Consider the following 24,823-nt stretch of genomic DNA (forward strand, 5'->3'; position numbering starts at 1 on the left):
TGCACAAACAACCACAGTCTCTGAGCAGTAAGTGAGACACAATGCTGTGCACAAACAACCAGTCTTGGAGCAGTAAGTGAGCCACTGTCGTGCACAAACAACCACAGTCTCTGAGCAGTAAGTGAGACACAATGCTGTGCACAAACAACCAGTCTCTGAGCAGTAAGTGAGCCACACTCCCCTGCACAAACAACCACAGTCTCTGAGCAGTAGGTGAGACACAATGCCGTGCACAAACAACCAGTCTCTGAGCAGTAAGTGAGACACAATGCTGCGCACAACCAACCACAGTCTCTGAGCAGTAAGTGAGCCGCACTGCCGTGCACAAACAACCACAGTCAGTGAGCAGTAACCGAGCTGCACTCCCTGTGCATAAGCAACCACAGTCGCTGCTAGCTTAGTCTCTGGGTTCTCGTCTTCTAATGAGCCACCAGTAATGAGCCTCACCTTTGCTCAAAATGAGCTCCATCAACACTCTGCTCACAGCATGTGAGTCAGTCTGTCAAAGCCTAATTCCTAGTGATCTACACAACACTACTAAAAATGAAGCAAGGCACAAACAGCACTGAGGACTGTCACCATTTTATGGGGATATACACTCTACATTCATGAAGTCTTGTCTTCATCTGCTTATGTCAATACTTCATACAATGAGACTTAAAATACTGAAGTTGGACATATGGTTGTGTTTTTCCTTAAAATACCCATGAGCCAGGCATAGTGGATCACACCTAAAATCCCAGCACTTTTGGGAGCCCAAGGCAAGAGGATCACTTAAGGCCAGGAGATTGAGACTAGCCTGAGCAACACAGTGAGAACAGCCTCTCCCTAGCTTAGCTCTAAAAAAATTAAGAATTAGACAGGCTTGATGGCACATACCTATAGTCCTAGTTAGACACTGTACCCAGCCTGAGTAATAGTGTGAGACTTTATCTCAAAAAAATAAAAAAATAATAATAGGTTGGGCGTGGTGGCTCATGCCTGTAATCCCAATACTCCAAGGATCCAGTAGACTGCATGGGCTAGCTTAAACACAAAGAGGGAATTTATTCAATGTTCTCAGAAGATAAAATGTGACTTTCATCTGCAGTCCAGCAATCCAGTAGACTGCTTGAGCTCAGGATTTTGAGACCACTTTGAGCATGAGCAAGACCTCGTCTCTACAAAAATAGAAAAACTAGCCGGACATCATGGCAGGTTTACTGCCCAGCTATAGTCCCAGCTACTCAGGAGGCTGAGGCAAGAGGATAGCTTGAGCCCAAGAGTTTGAGGCCCCTGTAAGCTATGATGCCAGCACTCTACCCAGGGTGACAGAGTAAGACTTTATCTCAAATAATAACAACAACAACAACAAAAATAAAATACCTGAGAAACCACAAGGAAAAAGTGGTGAGAGTGCTAACAAAAGGAGATTGTTACTGACTACTTTAATAGGACCTGTAGTACACAGTAACAAAAATTAGCTATTTTACTATGACATATAGTATATTGAGTAGCTCGATTTTTTTTTAACTATATATTTTTGGATTCCCTAAAAGAGAATGGCAGGTAAATAATATAATTAAATAAAAAAATAAAAAAGGGAAATATAAAATAATTAAAAATTAAATAAATAAATGTTCTAGGACCAAGTTTGGAGAAGACATTGGTCTGTCTGCTCCATAGAAGTTTTGGAAAGTTTATCACAAACATCTTCAAGAGTCTAGGATACACAAAATATTGTCCTAAGTGCTTAGAGGATTTGGCAATCAATTATCTTACAGATCCATATATAGCAAGCATGATAGAAGGCCATAAAAGATGCATACAGAGAGCATAAGGAGTTATTAATTCTGAGGGAAGCTGGAAGGGGTACAGGTTGGTCACTGATAGATTCTCTTTATGTGTTCCCTGCTTACCCTTACTAAGGGTGGGCTCAGAGTTAATGTAGAGTTCATTAATTCACAGGTACCACAAGCACTACTCGTAGGCTGAATACATAATGTGGCTTGAATACACATTGCCTACTATCTTGCAAACATGAGTGACTGTTACACAGAGGAAAAAACTTTAAGTGTGACTGAATTTGTAGTCCCCTTTTTAATCACCAATTGTTTTCCAAGAGCACAACTAACATCATGTGGGAGAATCTCATGAAACTTCAGATAGCAGGAAGGGAAGGACCTTATACTTGGAAATGTCATAAGTCATGATAACTGGAATAGAAACAGCTCTGGATTTGGTATGAGTCCTGGTACCCATTTAACTAAAAATTTATTTAAAAAAAAAAAAAAGGCCCAGTGAGGTGGCTCACGGGTGTAATGCTAGCACTCTGGGAGGCTGAGGAGGGTGGACTACCTGAGCATACAGGTTTGAGAACAGCTTGAGCCAGAGAAAAATAGCCAAGCGTTGTGGCGGGCACCTCTAGTCCCAGCTGCCAGGCAAGCTGAGGCAAGAGAATCACTTGGGCCCCAGAGTTGGAGGTTGCTGACACCATGGCACTCTACTGAGAGCAACAATATAAGACTCTGTCTCAAAAAAAAAAAAAAAGGTAGGTGATGATAATGTTCCCAAGCGATCAGCTGATCGTTTTGGTAGCAGAAAGCCAGAGGTGACAGGTTGTGGGCTGAGGTCAGAAGCACAGAGGGAAAAGATCCTGACACACAGCAGGGATTCCACAATTGGTTGAAAAATACAAAACAATTAAAATAGAATCAGAAATGCTCTGCAAACCACATATGCTCACACAAATACTGGCTACCACTATGATCATCAAGTGGGGTCTGGAGGGATAAGTAACATCTGACAGAAGCTAACAGTAGAGGAGAGGCATTTATTTCAATCTTAAAGAACCTGGAGGAGCACAGGTAGAAAGGTATGCCTACCTGATGTGTTCAGACAGGGTAGAACAAGGATTCTCAGCCAGAGGTGATTTTGCACCTACTTCCTACAGGAAATCTGGCAAAGCGTGGAGACATTTCTGGTTGTCAAAACTAGGAGAGGAGTTTAGGTACGGCTGCTTATGCCTGTAATCCTAGCACTCTGGGAGGCTAAGGTGGGTAGAATGCTTGAGCTCAGGAGTTTGAGACCAGCCTCAGCAAGAGCAAGACCCCATTTCTGCTAAAAATAGAAAAACTATCCTGGCATTGTAGTGGGCACCTGCAGTTCCCTTTTTGCCTGGGGAGGCTGAGGCAAAAAGATCGCTAGAGCCCAGGAGCTTGAGGTTGCTGCGACATATAGTGACTCCAAGAGATACTCTACCCAGGGTGACAGAATAAGACACTGTCTCAAAAAAAAAGGTTGTGCCTGTGGCACAAACAAGTAGGGCACCGGCTAGAGATGGTGGGTTCAAACCCAGCCCCTGCCAAAAACTGCAAAAAAAAGGGGGGGGGGTAGGAGGATGCTAATAGCATCTAGTGGGCAGAGGCCAAGGATGCTGCTATACATCCTTCAATATACAGAACAGCCCCCACAGCAAAGAATTATCATGTTGAAAAAGTCCACTGAGCCAAGGCTGAGAAACCCCGTGGTAGAGCAGTAGCATGTTCATCTCTTACCCTTATTCTACAACGCTCCACTCCAACTGTACCAACCTCCTTTCTATTCCCAGAATACTCAACTGCATGATTCCTTCTCAGAGCCTTTGGATCTGCTGTTCTTCCTGCCTGAAAGAATCTTTCTCCAATAGTCAGTCACAAAGTTCCCACACTCTTCTCTCTCCAGATCTCTGTTCAAATACCACCTGACCAACATCTTCTTAAAAAATCCTAATATATGATATTAGGATTAATAATATATGATACTATCATTAGGATATAAGTCACCATCCCTTACCTTATGTTTTCCCATAGCACTTAACACTACTCATATGACTTGTTTTTTCTGCTTTTCCTGCATCAAATGTAAGAACCATGAGATCCAAGAGCAAATTTCTTAATTATGTTCACTGCTGTATCTCCAGTGGCCAGAATTGTGCATCACATACACTCCAAGTGCCTAAGAAACAGTCATTGAATGAACAAAACGATGAATGGAAATTAGCAGGAGAACTAGCTGGATTCAGGAGAAAGGCAGGGCAAAAATGTAGTCAGTAGTTAAGATGCATGGACTCTAGAATCTTGGTTCTGGTTTGAGCACTACCACTCACTAGATGTGTGATCTTGGACAAACAACTGCCCCTCTGTAGCTCAGTCTTTTCATTAGTGAAATGAAGATAATGATAATAACAGAACCTATCTTGTAAGCAAGTACAGTCACGCAGCAGAGCTGAGCCAATTATTGAGTCTTGGTGGCAATGGTTTAGTGACCAGCTGATGAGGGGAGGGGTAGTTTGAGACAGCCCTTAAGTTTCTTGTGCAGAGGCTGGGATTTGGGGAATAAGTCATTACTCAGGAAGGAAAGAGTAGGTGTGGGAGTAAAAAGGGCCAGAGTAGGGGTGGAGCTTCAGCTGCAGAGGCATCTGAGGCCGGGGGTGCAGGTATGGGCTCTGAAGCCAGACTCTGCTGTAAACCCCATTCCCTCTCTCTGTGCTTCAGTGTTCTCATCTCTTTCAAATGGGGATAACAACAGTACCTACTCTCTAGGGTTATTGTAAAGCTAAAAATGAGTCTGTTTACCCAAACCACCCAGAACGAAGCTTGGCATACAGTAAGTCCTTTGTAAACGTAACCATTATTAAAATGACAACATAGTAGCTAAGATCATGGTTTCTAGCGCCAGAGGATCTGAGCTGGGTTCCTGGCTGCCATTAGCTGGGTAACCTTGGGAAAGTTACATCAACTCTCTGTGCCTCGATTCTTTACCAAAATTAAAATGACCTCGATCTCTGTCTGAAATCACTTCAGCAGAGAAACTTCTACAGGTTTTCTGCGCTCCACCTTTCCTCACCCCAAAGCACTGACATCTGCTGAATAAGTCCAACCGGAAAGCGCCCGCCACAGGTAATGCACCAGCGACCCTACGAATCCGGACGAATTCCCAAACCCATCCAACAGCCCACGCTCACTCAAGAGACCAGAGCTGCCATTTTCATTCCCTCTTCCCACAAAACAGTAACACCCAGAGTGGAGGCCTGGGGCGCCCCCGAGGAGGGGCGGGAAGAGGCGGGGCCCGGCGGCAACGCGCGGCCCTGAGAGCTGGGGATACCGGAGGCTGTGCCCGCGCCCCTCACCAGTAGCAGCTGCTGTAAACGCAAGCATCTCTCGGGGGGCTGGCTGGCTGGTATCGGGCGGCGGCGGAGGGGCCATCCCCCTCCATGGCGGGCTTGCTTGGCCAGGGTCGAGGCCCGAGGCGTAAGGACCCGACCCGACGCACCAAGGGGCTGGCGTTCTGCAGACCTCGCGGGTTCCGGGACGCAGTGGGTGGAGCGCAGGGGGCCGGGCCAGTTTCCGGGTGGTGGAGCCTTGCGCAAGGGAGGCGGGACTCGGGGCGAGCGGGACCGGCTTCGGGAGGGTGGAGCCAGGCTGAAGTGGGCGGGTTCGGGGGGCGGAGTGAGCGGCGCGTGTTCCCGGTGGGCGGAGACGAGGGCGGGGGGAGGGCGGGAATGCGTGTTCCAAGTGGGCGGGGGGTGGGGTGCGGGGGAGGGGCCTCCAGAGTGGGCGTGGTCGGGGCGGGGCCGGCGTTCTGGGAGGCTGTGGCCGTGGGCCGAGGCTGGGAGGAAAGAGGTCACCTACAGGTGGCCCATGAGAGGAGTTAGGAGAAGCTTGGAGTTTGTAAACCGCCGGCTCTGAGTGGTGCTTCGATGTGAGTCTCCCGGAGGAAATGCCTCCAACCTGGCGTTGGGGTTATCAGCTGTGGAGGAACCAGGTGAGACGCTGAAATAAGCTTTAGCATTCTCAGCCTGGAGTCCGCGGGAGCCCAGAGAAGAGGACAGGAGGGAAGGAGATTAATTCCGAATATGACCACTTCGAGGACTATTTTAGAGAAAGATAGCACCCCAAATCTGACTATATTTTAATTTAATTTTTTTTCTTTTGCCATAGAGTCTCAGTTTGTTCCCTTTGGTAGAGTGCTGTGACGTCACAGCTCACAGCAACCTCAAACTTTTGAGTTCAAGGGATCCTGTTGTCTCAGCCTCCCAAGTAGCTAGGACCACTGGGCACCGCCACAGTGCCTGGCTATTTTTAGAGATGAGGTCTCAGTATTGCTCAGGATGGCCTCGAACTCCTGAGCTCAGACAATCTACCTGCCTCGGCCTCCTACAGTGCTAGGATTACAGGTGTGAGCCACCGCACTGGGCCTAACTTAATTTTTTTAATTATAATATCTGTATGTTTTGGCTCAGAAATATATATTGGTTCCTTGCTAATTTTTTTTAAAGTTTAAAGAGTCCATGTGGAACCTTTTTTATGTTAATCATATATTTGTTCATTTGCTGGCAGTCTGTAAGGAAAAACACCAAATTGTTAAAACTGTTTATCTCTGGTGAATGAATGGTATCAGGGACTTCCACTTTCAAGGATGTTCACTTTGCACTTTATAGCCTTCTGAATTGTTTATATCTGCAAGGGAAATATATAACTGATATTTACTTCCCATTATAAAAACTGAAATTTGTAGGATGGTTTTCAGCCATCTGCCATTTGATTCTCATGAGTCCCAAAGCCCATAAATCCTAAAGACTTTGAGCTTAGTCCTTGTGTCAGTTATCAATTTAGAGCCTGTCATCTCAGAATGCAAACTGCGATACAGTGTAGGCTCTATGTTATAAATAACAGAATTCCCATAAATATTTCCCCGTTAAAGTGAGCATGATGTTAAGACTTCTTAGTAAAGAGTGCTGGAGGTGTATTTGCAGGAGGATGAGGCTTCCCACAGTTTCTGGGACTAGTCCAGAGTTAACAGGTGTGGTCACGAAAACATCCTGTGGAGTCTGCAGCAGCCACAGACCCAGAACAGGTCCCCCTGTGACCTTGCAGGGTCAGCTTGGCAATAACCTTTCTTCAGCCTTTTGACACAGAAGCCAGAGCCCTTTGTGGCCTGCAGGCAGTCTCTTATAGCCAACAGGGTCACACACCTAACCGTGGGTCCTTCTGCCAACCACCCCTCTTCTCCACCTCCAACCCCAGTACTCAGACCACCTTCTGCCCCTGCTGCCTTCAGCATTTCCAGGCATCTAACCTAGCTAAACTAGCAAACTTCTCTATTTTCTGGTAGTCAATGCAAGACTTCTCCAAGGGGCTCCAACCCCTTTTTAAGTCTGTTCTTCCTTAGATACCTCCCTCAGCCCTACATATTTAGAATGTTCTTCTAGGCCAGGTATGGTGGCTCATGTCTGTAATGTTAGCATTGTGGAAGGCTGAGGCAGGTGGATTGCTTGAGCTCAAGAGTTTGAGACTAGCCTGAGCAAGAGCGAGACCCTGTCTCTACTAAAATGAAAAATTGAGGCAAGAGGATCTCTTGAACCCAGGAATTTGCTGTGAGCTATAATAACTCCATAGCACTCAACACAAAGCAACAGAGTGAGACTCTGTCTCAAAAATAAAAATGTCCTTTTATCTTGTAGTTACACTTGTATCAGAGTTAATAATTCTTTATACTCAACTTCCCTTGTTTGACTTACTGTGTGGTTTCTTCTCTCTGGATTTTGAGCGAGATTGAGTAGGATCTACCACTTAGTAGTTGTGTTACCTTAAGCAAAGTTACTTCACCCCTCTGTGCTTCAGTTTCCTCCTCTGTAAAATGAAGCTAATGATAACGCTATCTACCTGATGAGGCTGTTAGAAGGATTAGTTGAGTTTACATATAATACATAAAGCATTTAGAATAGTTGCAGGCATGCAATAATAAATGTTAACAACCATGATTTTTGGTATGACCTCACTTCATTATTTGCAGTCTACCCTACTATTCCTTAGATAGGCTAAGCCTTTACACAAGATGTACTGGTATATACCACGTGTCTGGTGTGGTCTTTTCTTTCACCTTCTTAATTTGTAATTTTTCTCACGAAGAGTTTTTGCTTTCTATCTCTCCACAGCCTTTTTCCTGTTTTGTCACAACTTTTTATTCATATGTCTTTCTCTTTTTTTTTTGCAGTTTTTAGCCAGAGCTGGGTTTAAACCCGCCACCTCCGGCTTATGGGGCCAGCGCCCTACCCCTTTGAGCCACAGGCGCTGCCCCATATGTCTTTTTTTTTTTTTTTTTAAGAGATAGTGTCTGGCTCTTTTCTTCTGGGCTGGAATGCAGTGGCATGATCTCCTGGAGGCACATGTAGCTCTCTGTGGCCTCAAACTCCTGGTTCTAGCCATTGTCCGACCTCAGCCTTCCGTATAGCTTGGACTACACTCACATGCTGCTACAAACCCAGCTAATTTTTTTTTTTTTTTTTAAAGAGATAGGGTTTCACTTTGTTGCTCAGGCTCATCTGGAACTCCTGGCCTCAAGCAATCCGCCTGCCTTAGCCTCCAGAGTAGCTAGGAGTTACAATAGGAAAAAGTGTGTAGGTACAGTTTACTCAGCTGTAGTTACAATAGGAAAAAGTGCTGAGGTTCACCCCCTTGTACAGAAGTGAACTGGGCATTTTAAAGGAAGAATGAGGGAGGAGGGAGTGCCAAACCTCAGTAAAGACAGAGAAGTAAAAGTTACAAAAGGTTGGTCAGTGTAAATATGATTGGGACAGCTGTGTCAGCTGGCCAGCAGTTATCTGAGTTAGGATTCTGTCCTCCCACTGAGACTGGGAGACAGAGGCCCTCTTCTTCCTGATGATTACATTTAAAAGGAATGAAGAGGGACTTCTGAGTGGCAAGAGATACATATTTACAATTCTTTTTTTTTTTTTTTTTTTTTTTGTAGAGACAGAGTTTCACTTTATCGCCCTCTCCCTCAGAGTGCAGTGGTGTCACACAGCTCATAGCAACCTCCAACTCCTGGGCTTAGGCAATTCTCTTGCCTCAGCCTCTTGAGTAGCTGGAACTACAGGCACCTGCCACAACGCCCGGCTATTTTTTTGTTGCAGTTTGGCCGGGGCTGGGATTGAACCCACCACCCTTGGTATATGGGGCCAGCCCCCTACTCACTGAGCCATAGACACCGCCCACATATTTACAATACTAAGACCTTTTTACTAAATGCTTAAAGAGAGGTCAGAGGCCTATCATCAGATGTTGGTGGAAAACAAATAGTAAATTTTCCTGGCAGCCTTGAGGTTTCTTAGGCATTTTCATGGGGGACTGGGTCACTCTCACCCTGTGGGCACAGCTGCTTGAAGCCATGCTAGAGTTTGATCATGTCTCTTAGTGCAGGGGATTGGACAGAGTTGTTACGCTGAGAGTTCTGGAATTCTCAGTACCCTACACAATAAACAACTACATAGTTTTGTAATTATAAATATTATCATTATATATCTCTGTGAGCATATAACTGCTATAAATCCTTATTGAAGTAATGGTATTTTTATTAGTTAGGATACAGGTCAGATTGCCATAACACAGAAACCCAGAAATGTTGTGACTTAAATGAGAAATTAATACATTTCTCAAGTAACAGCCTGAGCATATACATCCCAAAGCTGATATTTGGCCTCTGCAGTGTCTGTTACCCAGGCTCCTGATATTTTTGTTTGTTTGTTTGTTGTTTAGACATAGAGTTTCACTTTATTGCCCTTGGTAGAGTGCTATGGTGTCACATCTCACAGCAACCTCCAACTCCTGGGCGATTCTTAGGCGATTCTCTTGCCTCAGCCTCCAGAGTAGCTGGGACTACAGGCGCCCGCCACAGCGCCCAGCTATTTTTTTGTTGCAGTTTGGCCAGGGCTGGGTTTGAACCTGCCACCCTCAGTATACGGGGCCAGCACCCTACTCACTGAGCCACAGGCATTGACCCAGGCTTCTGATATTTTATTGGAGGCTATATCTAGAGTGTTACCCTGGTCAACATGGTTGAAGTGGCTTGCCACCAGATCTGCTATGATTATATTCTGGCTGGCAAGACCAGGAAAAAGGTAATAGAAGGTTCAAGGACAAAATCTGCAAATTGAGCACATCATTTTTGCTCACATTCCTTTGACCAAAGCAGGGCAGCTCAGCACCTGTAGCTCAGTGGTTAGGGCACTGAGGCTGGTGGGTTTGAACCCGGCTCCGACCTGCTAAACAACAATGACAACTGCAGCAAAAAAATAGCCAGGTGCTATAGCGGGCACCTGTAGTCCCAGCTACTGGGGAGGCTGAAGCAAGAGAAACACTTAAGCACAAGAGTTTGAGGTTGCTGTGAGTTGTGATGCCATGGCACTCTGCCGAGGGTGACATGACTCTGTCTCAAAAAAAAAAAAAAAAGATACTCACATGGTTATACCCAGGTGCAGGAAGATCAGGAAACAGAGTTTGTTCACAGAGTTTGTTCTGGGTGGCCCAGCTAACATTTGAGTATCTTAAGAAATATAGGGAGGCTGGGAGTGGTGGCTTAGTTCTGGGAGGCCAAGGAGAGTGGATGTTTGAGCTCGTGAGCTCCAGACCGGCCTGACCAAAAAGCGAGACCCTGTTTCTACTAAAAAATTGAAATCCAAGGCAAGAGGATCACTTGAGCCAGAGTTGGAGATTGCTCTCTACCCAGGGCAACAGCTTGAGACTCTGTCTCAAAAAAAAAAAGAAAGAAAGAAAGGAAAGAAAGACAGGGAGAATGAATATTGAGAGACAGCCAGCAGTCTATACCACACTGAGTTTATTTTATGCTTCACAAACTTCCTCTTTTAAGTGGAAATTGCTTTTTAAAATGAAAAACAAATAAATTATTGAGAAAATATATATGATCCTATAATAAGGACTAAAAAAGGGATATAGTTTCAGAGGGGTAGGAGGTGCTTAGAATGAGATTCTGACCTGTAGTGATCTGGATAAGGAAGAAATAAGAGATGCACCCAAAGAAGCCTGTGTCCCATGGAATTAAAAATTAAACAGTAGAGTTTAGAGGAGGGACATATGACAAAGGAAAGTATAAGAAAAGCCATAGACGTGTAGGGGGAGACTTGGAAAGTCTACAGCACACAGTACACTGAGATTTAATAACAAAAGTGCTTTTTCTTTTAAATTGGAGGTATCTTTTTAATGCTCAATATTAAGAGCTAGAAGACAAAGGAAGAGATAATCCCATTGCTTGGGATCCTATGATATGATGTGATCAGACAACTGAAAGAAAACAGAAATAACCAATGCCTATTGTGTAAAGAAAAATGATCTTTAAGTTGTAAGGAAAGATGAAAAATAGCAGTAAGAGAAAATTAAAGGCTAAGACAGGTGCAGTGATAGGAAGCATTAAGTTATCTTAAATGGGTTAAAAATCTTTAGATCTAGAGTTATATCCCAGAATACTGTAAAATCTTTAGATTATGACCCCAAAGCCTCTCTTATGGATCTTCAAGAAAATATGAAAATTAGAGATGACATAAGATTAAATATGAATACTTACTGTCTTGAGTTTAAAAGGAACAATTATGTATTCCAGACACTATATCCTGGCGAGCTTGATGTCTATTCCCAGGATAGTTTGTGACTATTTAAAACAAAAAAGCAACTGGCCTAAATCCTTGTTAAATTAATGATTTTTCCTAGGCTGTGACTGTGGCTCAATGGGTAGGGCACCAACCCCATATACTGAGGGTGACAGGTTTGAACCCGGCCTTGGCCAGCTAAAACAGCAATGGCAACTGCAACAAAAATAGCTGGGTGTTGTGGCGGGCGCCTGTAGTTCCAGCAACTCAGGAGGCTGAGGCAAGAGAATTGCCCTAGCCCAAGAGCTGGAGGTTGCTGTGAGCTGTGATGCTATGGCACTCTACCAAGAGCAACAAAGTGAGACTCTGTCTCAAAAAAAAAAATTAATGATTTTTCAGAGAATTAATTAATTATTAGAATAGGATTCTAACACAAAGTGTGACTTGATTCCAGCAAAGCACCTGACCCACTTGTGTTGGTCCTGACTCATTCAGTTCAAAGTCAAGGCAGAAAGGTTGTTTATTGCCTCAAATAACAGGAAGGGCAATGGGATGGCTCTTGGAGGCAAAAGATGAGCTGCAGAACCAGTACCCCTTCCACAGTCTGTCTTTCTCACCACCTCTCGATCTGTTTCTCAGTGCTTGGCTTCATTCTGAGATGCACTTCTCACTTCCTGCTGTGGTGAGAATGGCCCCTGGCAGTCCCACATTCATATTTTCCAGGCTTGGCAAGTCCAATGGACAAAGAAAACATTTCCCTCATAGCAGTCACACAGAATGACTTGTAACTATTTTACACACTTCTGCACTTCTTTTTAAAATTTTATTATTATTTTTTTTTTTGACAGAGTCACACTCTGTTGCCCAGGCTAGGGTGCCATGGCCTCAGCCTAACTCACAGCAACCTCCAACTCCTGGGTTCAAGTGATCTTCCTGCCTCCTGAATAGCTGAGATTCCAGGTGCTTGCCAGAACACAGGGCTAATTTTTTATTTTTAGTAGAGATGGAGTCTCTCCTTTGTTCAGGTTGGTCTCGAACTCCTGAACTCAAGGGATCCTCCTCCCTCATCTTCCCAGAGTGCTAGGATTACAGGTGCGAGGCACCACAAACAGCCACTTCTGTACTTCTTGAATTTTTTTTTTTTTTGAGATAGCGTCACCCTGGCATTGAGTGTTATGGCATTATAGCTCACAGCAACCTCAAAGTCTTGAGTTCAAGTGATCCTCTTGTCTCAGCCGTTCAAGTAGCTGGGACTATAGGCACCTGCCACAATGCCTGGCTATATTTTTTTACAGAGGAGATCTCACTCTGGCTCAGGTCCATCTCAAACTTGTGAGCTCAGGTAATCCACGGGCCTTGGCCTACCAGAGTGCTAAGATTATAGGCATGAGCCACCGCACCTGACATTCCAGCTAATTTTTTCTATTTGTAAAGATTGGGGTCTCACTTTACTCAGCCTGGTCTGCAGCTCTTTTTTTTTTTTTTTTTTTTTTTTTTGAGACAGCATCTCACTATGTTGCCCTAGGTAGAATGCTGTGGTGTCACAGCTCACAGCAACCTCAAACTCTTGGGCGTAGGTGATTATCTTGCCTCAGCCTCCCAAGCAGCTGAGACTTTAGGCGCCTGCCACAATGCCCGGCTATTTTTTGGTTGTAGTTGTCATTGTTGTTTGGCAGGCCCAGGCCCGGTTTGAACCTGGCAGCTCCAGTGTATGTGGCTGGCACCCTAGCCACTGAGCTACGGGCGCTGAGCTTGGTCTAGAATTCTTGAGCTCAAGCAATCCACCTGCCTCAGTCTCCCAGAGTGCTAGGATTACAGCCTTCCTTCTTGAATTTTACATGTTTTACTTTGTAATAACTAAAAGCATTTCTTCTGGCTCGATGCTAATAGCACAGTGGTTATGGCGCCAGCCACGTGCACCAAGGCTGGCGGGTTTGAACCCAGCCTAGGTCATCTAAATAACAAAGACATCTGCAACAAAAAAATAGCCAGGCGTTGTGGCTGGTAGTCCCAGCTACTTGGGAGGCTGAGGCAAGAGAATCACTTAAGCCCAAGAGTTTGAGGTTGTTGTGAGCTGTGATGCCACGACTCTCTACCAAGGTCGTAGAGACATAGTGAGACTCTGTTTCAAAAAAAAAATAAAAATAAAACATTTCTTAAAAATCAAATTTATCAATATACATAGCTGCATGGATAGACTATGACTTACTTAACTTTCCTCTATCATTTAGCTTATTTTCAGATCCCACTATTACAAAAAAGCCATAATCAACATCTTTGTACATAAATCTTGGTCCACACCTCTGATTATTACTTTAGGACGGAATCCTAGAAGAATTTCTGGGACCAAGGTTTTAAACATTTTACAAGGTTCCTGATAATATAGTTGCTATGTCGTTTTCAAGAAATGGGCCCATTCCTCAGTATCACATTGGAAATTATTATTAAAAAGCAACAACAAAAAATTAGCCAAAACAAAACCACCAAAACCTTGACATTCCCACTGTTATTTTAATTTGCATTTGTCTTATTACTGCTTTCCTACATTAAAGAGGTAATTTCAATACAGAACAATAAATGCTGTGGCAGCAATGTACTCTGGGAGCTAAGGGGGGGGGGGAACCTCACCATGGGGGTGAGAAATTGGCTGCATTGGAAATAGTAACAGACCCATCTGACTTAGATTATACGGGGAAGGAGATACCAGTTCCATGATACTCAGCCTCACTGCTTTATATCACACCTCACATGGGAAAATTGAGAAATGAGTATACATAATATATTCAAGACAGGTCGATAGAGAGGTAAGGCCTGAAAACCACATTATAAGCGTATATCTTCCCTTCTTCCTGTTTCACTCTCCTCACCCTCCAACACTGTAACCTGAAAGGGTATCTATTTCTTAGAGCCGCCCAACATTTGTTGTATGGCTATTTGCTCTAGAAAACCACTTATAAAAATTTTCTTTTTGGTCTTAGGTCTCATACCAGTTTGTGTTCTTGGTTGCAAACAACAGAAAGCATTTCTGGCTCACTTGAGCAGAAAAAAGTTCACTGAGAGGGTGGCACCTATGGCTCAAAAGGGTAGGGCTCCGGCCCCATATGCCAGAGGTGGTGGGTTCAAACCCAGCCCCAGCCAAAAACTGCCGGAAAAAAAAAAAAAGAGAGAGATGGGAAAAAAAGTTCACGGAGGTGGGGCAGGGAAGGTGGCTTAGAAGAGGGGATGCACAGTCTGGGTTATACAGAGACAACACTCCAAAAACCTGAGAATAAGCTGGTTAAGTTCTACCATTAATATGACTGCCTCTGCACTGCCTGCCACCACAAATAATCTCTGTCCCTGCATCTTTGGTTTATTCCTTCAAAAAACAATAAATGTTCCAGGCAGGAGCAGCCCATTGGCTGGGCCAAGATCAGATGCTCGAACTCTAGTGGCCATGTTTTCAGGGAAATGAAAGATATATCCCTGTAGGATTTCCATAGGCGGCTGGCCCTGCCTACCTAAACCCATCCAAAGAGAAAATCTCCCAGATTGGAGGGGCATCTGTTTAAATGTGGAGGAGCTAAAAAATGGCAAAGTCAACTATAAAATGTGTCATTGGTGATTAATGGTTTTTCCTCTTTTCTGGGAAATCTGTAAGATTAGCTGTCAAATTTAAGTACAGTATTTACAAGATTCCTGAAGGAAATCCCTGTCCAAATTGGTATGTACTTTCTACCTTTGCTACCAAAGAGCAGAAAGGAATCCACCTATGACCTCATCCCAAATGAGGTAATGGAATTACGATTCCCTTTAGCTTCTGGTGGTTGCTGACAAACCTTGGTATTTCTTGGCTCATAAACAGACACATTGCTTTAACCTCTGCCTCTATCTTCATGTTCCTGCCTTTTCTGCGTGTCCCTCTGTGCCAAATCTTTCTCTCCTTTCTCTTATGAAAATATTAGTCATTGGATTTAGGGGCCAACATAAGCCAGGATAATCTTAATCATCTTAATGTTTTCTTTTTTCTGAGACAGAGTTTCAAGTTGTCCCCCTTGGTAGAGTGCTGTGGCATCACAGCTCACAGCAACCTCCAACTCTTGGGCTTAAGGGATTCTCTTGCCTCAGCCTCCCACGTAGGTGGAACTGCAGGCACCCACCACAACACCCAGCTGTTTTTGTTGTTGTTGTTGCAGTTGTCATTGTTGTCTAGCTGGCCCGGGCTGGATTCCAATCTGCCAGCCTTAGTACATGTGACTGATGCCATAACCACTGTGCTACAGGTGCCAAGCCACCATTTTTCAATTTATTTATTTTTAGAGATGGGGTCCCTGCTATGTTGCCCAGGATGTCAGTGTAGTAATTCTCTTTTTCATTATTATTGTTTGGAACTCATTGAGGGTACAAAGAATTAGGTTACAGTTATTGCATTTGTTAGATTAAGTCCCTCTTATAATTGTGTCCTGCTGCCAAGAGGTGTGCCATACAGAGGATGTGCTCATCCTCCACCCTCCTCCCCTCTCCCTACTTGCTCATTCCCCTACCCTGCCTTGTATTAGCTCATCTGCTACCCTTCGTATTAGAATAGAGTACATTGGATTCTTGCTTCTCCGTTCTTGTGTTGCCGTACTAAGAAGAATGTGTTCCACCTCTTGTTAGGGGAGAATAAAGGAATAGAGAAAAGCTTTTGATTATCTCTTTCTTATAGTATTCTCGCATTTCAATTTCTTCGCTATTTTTTAAAATTTAATTTGTGATTTATTTATTTATTTGAGACAGAGTCTCACTCTGTCACTGTGGCTAGAATGTCATGGCATTATAGTTCACAACAACCTCAAACTCTTGGACTTGAGCAATCCTCTTGGCTTAGCCTCCTGAGTGGCTGGGACTACAGTTGAGCACCACTATACCTGGCTAGTTTTTCTATTTTTGTAGAGATGGGGTTTCACTCTTGTTCAGGCTGGTCTTGAATTCCTGAGCTCAAGTGATCTACCTGCCTTGGCCTCCCAGAGTGCTAGGATTACAGGTGTGAGCCACCATGCCCAGCCTTAATTTTTCATTTTTTAGAGACATGTTTCACTATGTTGCCCTGGTTGAACTTGAACTCCTGGACTTATTTCCTCCTTTCTCATTCTCCTATGTAGCTAGGACTCAGTCTTTGTTTATTTTCAAAGAACTAAAATGACTGCTGTAACTTCTGTGGATGGCAATTTGGTAATCTCTAACAAAATCACAAATGCATATGCCTTTTATATAACTTTTTATTGAAGGATAATATGCTTAAAGAAAAATGCATAAAGATCATCATATGATTGATTATGTATCAATCATAAAGATACAGCTCTGTTAACTTTCACAAACTGAATATACTTGAGTAACTAGAATCCAGATCAAGCCCCCTTCATGTTTTGCTGCCCTCAAAATAACTGATATTCTGACATCTAACAGGAAAAGTCAGTTTTGTCTCTGTTTCTGATAAATATAAAGGAATTATACTTTTCGTATTTGGCATCTTTTGCCTAATATTATGTTTGTAAGATTTATCCATATTATTGCATGTAATTGCTGTGCATACTTTTTGACCTAGCCATTTCACTTCTAGAAATTTTTTTCTTAAAGACAAGATCTGGCTCTATAGCCCAGACTAGGGTGCAGTGGTGTCATCATACTTCACTGCTAACCCCAAACTTCTGGGCTCAAATGATTCTCCTGCTTTGGTCTCTCAAAGTGTTAGTATTAGAAGTATAGCCATCATACCCAGCCCTCTAGAAATGTATTCCACATATGCAATGCCACATAGGTGAGCTGACATTTGAACGCGTTTATTAATAGCAGTCATGCAATAGCAAGAGAACAGAAACAAATGTTCAACAACAGAGGTCTAGTTAATAAATTCTGGTATGTGACTCGATGCCTGTAGCTCAGCGGCTAGGGCCCCGGAAACATACACCTGAGCTGGTGGGTTTGAACCCAGCCCAGGCCTGCTAAACAAACAATGACAACTACAACCAAAAATAGCCGGGCGTTGTGGTGGGCACCTGTAGTCCCATTACTTGGGACTGGCTGAGGCAAGAGAATCGCTTAAGCCCAAGAGTTTGAGGTTGCTATGAGCTGTGATGCCATGGCACTCTACCCAGGAGTCTATTCTCCAGACTCTGTCTCAAAATAATAATAATAATAATAATAAAAATAGTAAAAAAAAATTGTAGTATGTCCACAGAGTGGACTGTTGTTTAGATGCAAAAAGGGAGGGAGTTCCTGTTGTACTCATAGGGGAAAATCACTAAGACTTAGTCTTACTTATTTTATTATTAATTAATTAATTTAAACTTTTTTCTTTTTTCCCCCCTTCTTTTCATTTCTTTTTGTTTCTTTTTGTTTTGAGACAGAGTCTAGCTCTTTTGCCTGGGCTACAGTGCCATGGCATCATCATAGCTCACAGCAACCTCAAATTCCTGGGCTCAAGCGATTTTCCTACCTTAGCCTCTGGAGTAGCTGGGACTACAGGCACCTACCACAACACCCAACTAATTTTAGGCACCTACCACAACACCCAGATAATTTTATTTTTTGTAGAGATTAGGTTTCAATCTTGCTCAGGCTGATGTTGAGCTCCTGATCTCAAGTGATCCTCCAGCCTCAGCCTTCCAGAGTGCTAAGATTACAAGCATGAGCCACTGTGTCTGGCCCACGAGGGTGTGTTTTTTTCTTTTTATTTATTGCTGCATTCCCAGTGCTTACAATAATGCCTGCCACATAATAGGTGATCAATAAGTATTTAACAAATGTTGAATTAGTGAACTGCAGTTGAAAGCACATGTAGTGAGAATAAGATGAAGTCATTCAGCTAGGGGTGAGATAACACAGCTGGTCTGGTTGGTTTAGCTCCTACGTGACCTTCACCTCATGTCTCCCATTCCTGCTGTTTTGTAAATTCAGGTTTAACCTTAAAGTGTATATCTTGAGTAGTTTAGGGCAATTGATTTAGGAAATTAACTTTTGAATTGGAATGTTGTTTTGGGTCATGAGTTATGTCAATTATTGTTTATTATGGGCTATGCCAATTATTGTTGTTTATGGTAAGGGTTAACATGGTTTTTACTTTGAACTTTTATGTATAACACTGTGATTTTGGAAACAGAAGAATAGAACCGTCTTAGGCTACTCATACTGTTTTCCAGAATCAGCAGCCTTCTGACAAATGAATTTTGGTGGACCTATCCCCTTCTCTCCATATTGGCTGACAGCAACAGGAACCAGGGCCCTCTTCCTCCGGTAACAGTTATTCAAAGCAATAGGTTTTGTCTGTTTCACTAGGACTCTTCTCATATTCTCATCATTCATTGTGTTATCTACTTTAAAGTCAAGTAATGGCTGTCATCTTAGCATTTTCTGTAAATTTATGATGGTAAGCAAACGTTTATTGCATGTTTTTTTTTTTTCTTTTTAAGAGACAGTCTCACTTTGTCACCCTTGGTAGAGTGCTATGGTGTCATAACTCACAGGAACCTCAAACTCTTGGGCTCAAGAGATTCTCTTGCCTCAGCCTCCCAAGTAGCTAGGACTACAGGCGCCGGCTACAACACCCAGCTATTTTTAGAGACGAGGTCTTGTTCTGCTCAGGCTGGTCTCTAACTTGTGAGCCCAGTCAATCCACCTGCTTTGGCTCTGGCTCAGGCTGGTCTCTAACCTGTGAGCCCAGTCAATCCACCTGCTTTGGACTCCCAGAGTGCTAGGATTACAGGCATGAGCCACTGCGGTAAGCAAATGTTTTTATTAACCACTTATATGTAGGCACTGACTCTAGGGTATACTAATAGTATCTTACGTTCTTAAGTATTCTTACAGATATTTCCCAGATAAGGAAATTTGTAAAGGAGAGGTGAATAATTTGCTCAAGATCATCTATATGGCAGAGCTGGGTTTAGAATCTTCGTCCTTAACTATTTGCAGAGTATTTGCACTCTGATGGCTCACTTTTAGCTCCTTTTCTTTGTTTTTGTTTGTTTTTTTGTAGTTCGCTTGTTTTGGTTAAGCCATCAATAAAAAGCTCTTAAAGCTCTAAGTCAAAACCTGTCTGTCAAAGGCCAAGTGCTCCATTACCCTCCAGTCAAGGACTGGGCATTTTTGTATTTGAATCGTAGATGGCGGGAAGGGGGCAGATAGGTTTCGGAAGGGGCGGGGAGGAGAAGCTTAGCCCCGCCAGCCAATCAGAGCGGTCGGAGGACTCCCTTCCCCCGCCGCGGTCCACGCGCCAAAATTCCAAACAGGACTTCGTACCGCTCCCCCTGTCTTCCTCCGCCAACTTCAGCGAGCCGGAACTATATAGGGGAAAATAAGTCAGCGTTCTCTCTCCGCTATTAGCTCAGTTCCTGGAAGTTGTCAGAATGTATCCCTCTCACTTTTGGTGTGGCCTCCTTTGCTCTGCAATTGGCAGGAGAGTTTCGATCCCGCCATTCTAAGGTTGGGCGTGGGCGGGACAGACGGCGGAGGGATTCCGGGCGCGCGCTGCGACCGCTGGCGCGGAGCTTGTGGCGCCAGAATTCGGAGCGCGGAAGAGCCAGAGCGGCTGCGGCTCAGAGCTCGGGTCCGCTCCGGCCATAGACACTGAGACAGCCTGTTAGAGAAGATGGTGGTCCTCCGCAGCAGCTCGGAGCTGCACAGCCACTCCGCCTCCTCGGCCACGGACTCCTTGGACCTGTCCAGCGAGTTGCTTAGCCTGCAGCACATCGGCGGGAGGCGACTCCGTTCGTCCAGCGCCGCGCGGAAACCCGCCGTCACTGCGTCCGCGGCGGGCGTGAGTACCGGTCTGAGGCGGGTCCCCTCGGGCGGTGCCTGTGGGGACTGCCAGCGGCCTGGCGCCCGGAAGGGTCGGGGGTCGGCGGCGCAGGTCGGGGTGACAGTTGGCGGGGGGGAGGAGTGTGGCGAGGACAAGTAAAATGGAAGGCTTCTCGAGATCCGAGCCCCATCGGGGGTGGGTCGGGTCGAAGAGGTTGAGCTGCCTGGAAGAGGGCTAAGCAGTTCGTTACCACCTACTTTTACGCAAGAGGAAGCCGAAGCCTGCCAGCGCTGGAGCGCCGTTTGGGGCCGCGCCGCGGTGGCCGGGGCTGCCCCCGCCCCCGCCTCCCCGACCTGCGGCCGGGCTGCGACCTTAGGCTTGCATCTACCAGTGCAGGCACCACGCATTTACTGACTGCTCGTCATGTGCGGTCTAAACCCGTTAGGAGGCATGAGGATAGATGCAATTCAGGTTCTCTGACCTTCATTTGCGATCCAAATGGGTTCCGTAGTAAGAGCGCAGTGAATAAATACCAGGTTGCATAATGACCACGACGAACACCAACATTTCGTGTGCTGTCTCTTCACTTAAACTAAATTGCACCCCTTTGCATAGTTATGCTACCTATTGGACAGATGAGGAAACAGACTCAAAGAAATAACCAGTAAGTGGTAGATCGAAAATTGGGACTTAGATCGTCTGCCCCTGCCCCCTCCCCCTCTCCCTCCCCCCCACATTTCCTACCCTTTCTGTTATATCACACTGCAGTTTACGAACAGTGTCTGTAGGGGAAGTTTGCTAACGGGTAGTCTTTTTGCGAGAAGAGCTTCTCCTAGGTCTGAACTACAGATAGGATTTTTTTTTTTTGAAAACAGAGTCTCTGTCAGCCTGGCTAGAGTGGGGTGGTGTCAGCCTAACTCACAGAACCTCAAACTCCTGGGCTCAGGCTATCCTTCTGCCTCAGCCTCTGAGTAGCTGGCACTACAAATATGTGCCACAGCCCAGGTTAATTTTTCTATTTTTGTAGAGACGGATCTCACTCTTGTTCATGCTAGTCTCTGACTCCTTGGCCTCCCATAGTGCTGGGATTACAGGTGTGAGCCACCTTGCTGGCCCATATACGATTTTTAATGGGCTGAATTAAGGTTAAGAGAGTCCCTTTTCCCCAGCTGCTCAAACAGGCATTGGTTGAGGAGACAAAGAGTTGAAGTTGAGTAAGCAACACTAGTAAAGTTAAGGCAGCAGGTAATACAGTCTAGTTGGAGTGAGAGTGTTAGACTGGAGGTAGGCATGGGAGAAGGAAAAACAGGACAGGAGATTTGGGAACTAGGGAAATCAGAAAGGGAGGCTAGCCAGGTGTGGCTCACACTTATAATCCTATCACTCTGGGAGGCTGAGGTGGGTGGATTGCTTGAGCTCAGGAGTTCCAAGAGCAGCCTGAGCCAGAGCAAGACCCATCTCTAAAAACAGCCAGGAGTTGTGGTAGATACTTGTAGTCCCAGCTACTTGGGAGGCTGAGACAAGAGAATCGCTTGAGCCCAAGAGTTTGAGGTTGCTGTGAGCTATGATGCCATGGTACTCTACCCAGAGTGACAAAGTGAGACTCTATCTCAAAAAAAAAAAAAAAAAAAAGGAAAGAAAGAATGGGAGGTTAAGGGGAGGTGTGTGGTAGGAATGATGAACCTTAGTCTTCTTTAGACAGATGATTTCAGGGTCTTATATTAAGATCAACTACATGAAATTTGTTGTCTGTATCTTTGTGGCCACCCCTTTCTGGTTATTCCTCTGCCAAGGGGAATGGGTTAAAAGACTTAAGTCCCCTTTAAAAAAAAAAGACTGCATCCCCTTCAACCTCCAAAATTGTGATTCTGACTTGAAAAGACAAGTAATTTCCTGATTTTCAGGATTTGTTTCTCAATCGTGTGGGAATTGGCTGAGACATGGAAAGGCCAAACATGTCTTCTGCACGGGACTTGGTCATTATTAACTTGTATTCAGAAAAGCTAATTATCTCAATAAATAATTGATTATTATATTCAAAGTTATGTTAGATCCTGTGACCGTAAAGATGTATAGAATACTTCTTAGGATTTTAGGCTCTTAAGGCAACTATTAGTTTCCAGTCACAGCTTAACAACACTCAACAGGTTTCTATACTTGTTAAACCAGGTAATATCTACCACATGAGTAGTGAGGATTAAATGTGATTGTGCATATAAGGAGATCAACAGAATAGTTGGCATATAGGTAGGACTCAGTCATTGTTAGCTATTAAGTCAGTTTTAGTTAATGGTTAGTCCGTCTTTCTAGTTCCTCAGGAAAAAACCTTAAAGAGTCATTTTTGACTCTTCTCATGTCCAGTGTATTAGCAAATTATTTTGGCTCTATTTTGAAAATATTTTCAGAGTCAGAGCACTTCTGTTTTCTGTTATTACCATGCTGGTTCATACCATTATCTCTTGCATGAATTATTAAAATAGATTCTTTATTGTCTCTCTGTATTCCCTCATTATACAGAGGGTGCTGAAAGATGTATCCACATTTTAAAAAAGAAAAAACTATTAAAATTATTCAGGTGACATTCTGCAATTATAAGAGGTACTCAAACATAACTTGTATTCATCTTTTATAAGTATGTATTGAGTGTTATAATTTTAATACAGTAGAATACCACGATCTTTCCACTTGCTTAACCTCTGCCAGGTATATTCTTCCTCTGGATATCTATATGACCCATTCTTCTATCTCCTCTTAGATTATTTTTTTGACTAGCAAAATCTCAGAAGTTTAGTGCTTAATTTGTTCCAAGAATTGTATTCAGTTCTCATAATCTTATGAGGTAGTTATGATTATTCTTGTTTTGCAGATGAGAAAACAGACACAGACTTAAATAACTTGCCCACTTTACTTTGTAGTAGGCTGTAGAATATGATTTAAATTTAAGAGTCTAACTCCTGTTTTTGCTAAAATTTCACCATTTCAGTGAACCTTACCCTAAACATCACATTAAAATTACAAACCACTCCCCTTAAAATGCCCATTTTTTCTGCTTTATGTTGTCTTAGATTATAATAGTAGGCAGGTGCAGTGGCTCATGCCTATAATCCTAGCACTCTGGAGTTGGAGGCAAGTGAATTGCCTGAGCTCTGGAGTTCCAGACCAGCCTGAGCAAGACCAAAACCCAGCTGGGCGCTGTGGCTCACCCCTGTGTTCCTAGCACTTTGGGAGGACAAGGCGAGTAGATAGCTTGAGCTCACCAGTTCAAGACCAGCCTGAGAAAAAAGCGAGAGCCCATCTCTACTAAAAAATAGAAAAACTGAGGCAAGAGGATTAATTGAGCCCAGAGTTGGAGGTTATTGTGAGCTATGACTCCACGGCACTCTACCCAGGACTACAGCTTGAGACTCTGTCTCAAAAATAAATAAATAAATAAATAAATAAAGAACCCACTGTACTAAAAATAGAGAAACTAGCCACATGTTGTGGCAGATGCCTACGTGGGAGGCAGAGACAAGAGGATCCCTTGAGCCCAAGAATTTGGAGTTGCTGTGAGCTATGATGACACCACATCACTCTACCTAGAGTGACTGAGTGTGACTCAGTCAAAAAAAAAAAAGGCACTTAGAACTCAAATTCTAGAAATTAGTGCCTAGGTTTGATTCTCGGCACAATACTCAGAGCTGTGTAATCTTGTATAAGTGCCTTATCAGTGCCTGTAATCTTGTATAGGTGCCTTAGTTTCACTATCTCTAATGAGGGTAATGGTTACTTAGTAGGCCAAATGTGTATGTATATCTATAGGTACTGTGCTAGCACATAGTAACTATCACTTTTAAGTGGTAACTGTTACTGTTTATAATCTATAAAATGCAGTAGTTGTGTTGATCTAGCTTGCTGGGACCTCCAACTCCAAGGCTCAAGCCTCCAGGCTCAGCTTCTAGAGTAGTTACAGGTGCACACCACCAAACCTAGCTAAATTGTTACTTTTTTTTGCAGAGACAGGATCTTACTTTTGGTCAGGTTGCCCTCAAGCTTTCCTCTTGCCTCCCAAAGTGCTAGGATTATAGGCATGAACCACCACACCTGGCCCCACATTGAGCATCTTTTTGTCTTTACTGTTATTTATTTATTTATTTATTTATTTATTTTTTTGTAGAGACAGAGTCTCACTTTATTGCCCTCAGTAGAGTGCCATGGTGTCACACAGCTCACAGCAACCTCCAACTCCTGGGCTTAGGTGATTCTCTTGCCTCGGCCTCTCGAGTAGCTGGGACCACAGGCACCCTCCACAACGCCCAGCTTTTTTTTTGTTGTTGTTGTTGTTATAGTTCGGCCGGGGCCAGGTTTGAACCTGCCACCCTCAGCCTATGGGGCCAGTGCCCTACTCACTGAGCCACAGGCGCTGCCATGAATCTTTTAAACATTTTTGTTGTAATTTAGATAGGAATTTCACTGAATTTATAAATTAATCCCAAATTTATTTATTTATTTATTTATGAGACAGAGTTATACTCTGTTGACCTAGGTAGAGTACTGTGGCGTCACAGCTCACAGCAACCCCAAACTCTTGAGTTTAAGTGATCCTCTAGCCTCAGCTTCCCCAGTAGCTGAGAGTTCTGGGGCCCGCCACAACACCTGGCTATTTTTTGTTGCAGTTGTCATTG

General features: G+C 44.0%; 2 protein-coding genes across 8 annotated transcripts in view; one reads left to right on the top strand and one right to left on the bottom strand.

Annotated features, from left to right (window-relative positions):
• The window catches only part of WDYHV1 (WDYHV motif containing 1), a 19,791-nt gene extending 14,487 nt beyond the window's left edge, over positions 1-5,304 (bottom strand). For both annotated transcript variants that reach the window (XM_023518391.1, XM_003782363.3), the window contains exon 1: positions 5,150-5,304. In XM_023518391.1, the coding sequence (XP_023374159.1) occupies positions 5,150-5,225 (76 nt within the window). In that variant the 5' untranslated portion in view covers positions 5,226-5,304. The remainder of the gene's footprint in view (positions 1-5,149) is intronic.
• Positions 5,305-5,637: 333 nt separating this feature from the next.
• Positions 5,638-24,823, top strand: part of ATAD2 (ATPase family, AAA domain containing 2) — a 90,419-nt gene continuing 71,233 nt past the window's right edge. Inside the window, exon 1 of one of the 6 annotated variants that reach the window (XM_023517156.1) lies at positions 5,638-5,784. In XM_023517156.1, the coding sequence (XP_023372924.1) occupies positions 5,740-5,784 (45 nt within the window). In that variant the 5' untranslated portion in view covers positions 5,638-5,739. Of the gene's footprint in view, positions 5,785-18,575; positions 18,656-19,834; positions 20,178-20,805; positions 20,824-24,823 lie in introns of those variants that run through there. The other 5 variants (XM_023517157.1, XM_023517158.1, XM_023517154.1 and 2 more) reach the window with 5 other exon arrangements.

This window comes from Otolemur garnettii, unplaced genomic scaffold, assembly GCF_000181295.1.
Source record: "Otolemur garnettii isolate 467f Iridium unplaced genomic scaffold, OtoGar3 scaffold00004, whole genome shotgun sequence".
In the NCBI taxonomy this organism is placed as follows: domain Eukaryota; kingdom Metazoa; phylum Chordata; class Mammalia; order Primates; family Galagidae; genus Otolemur; species Otolemur garnettii.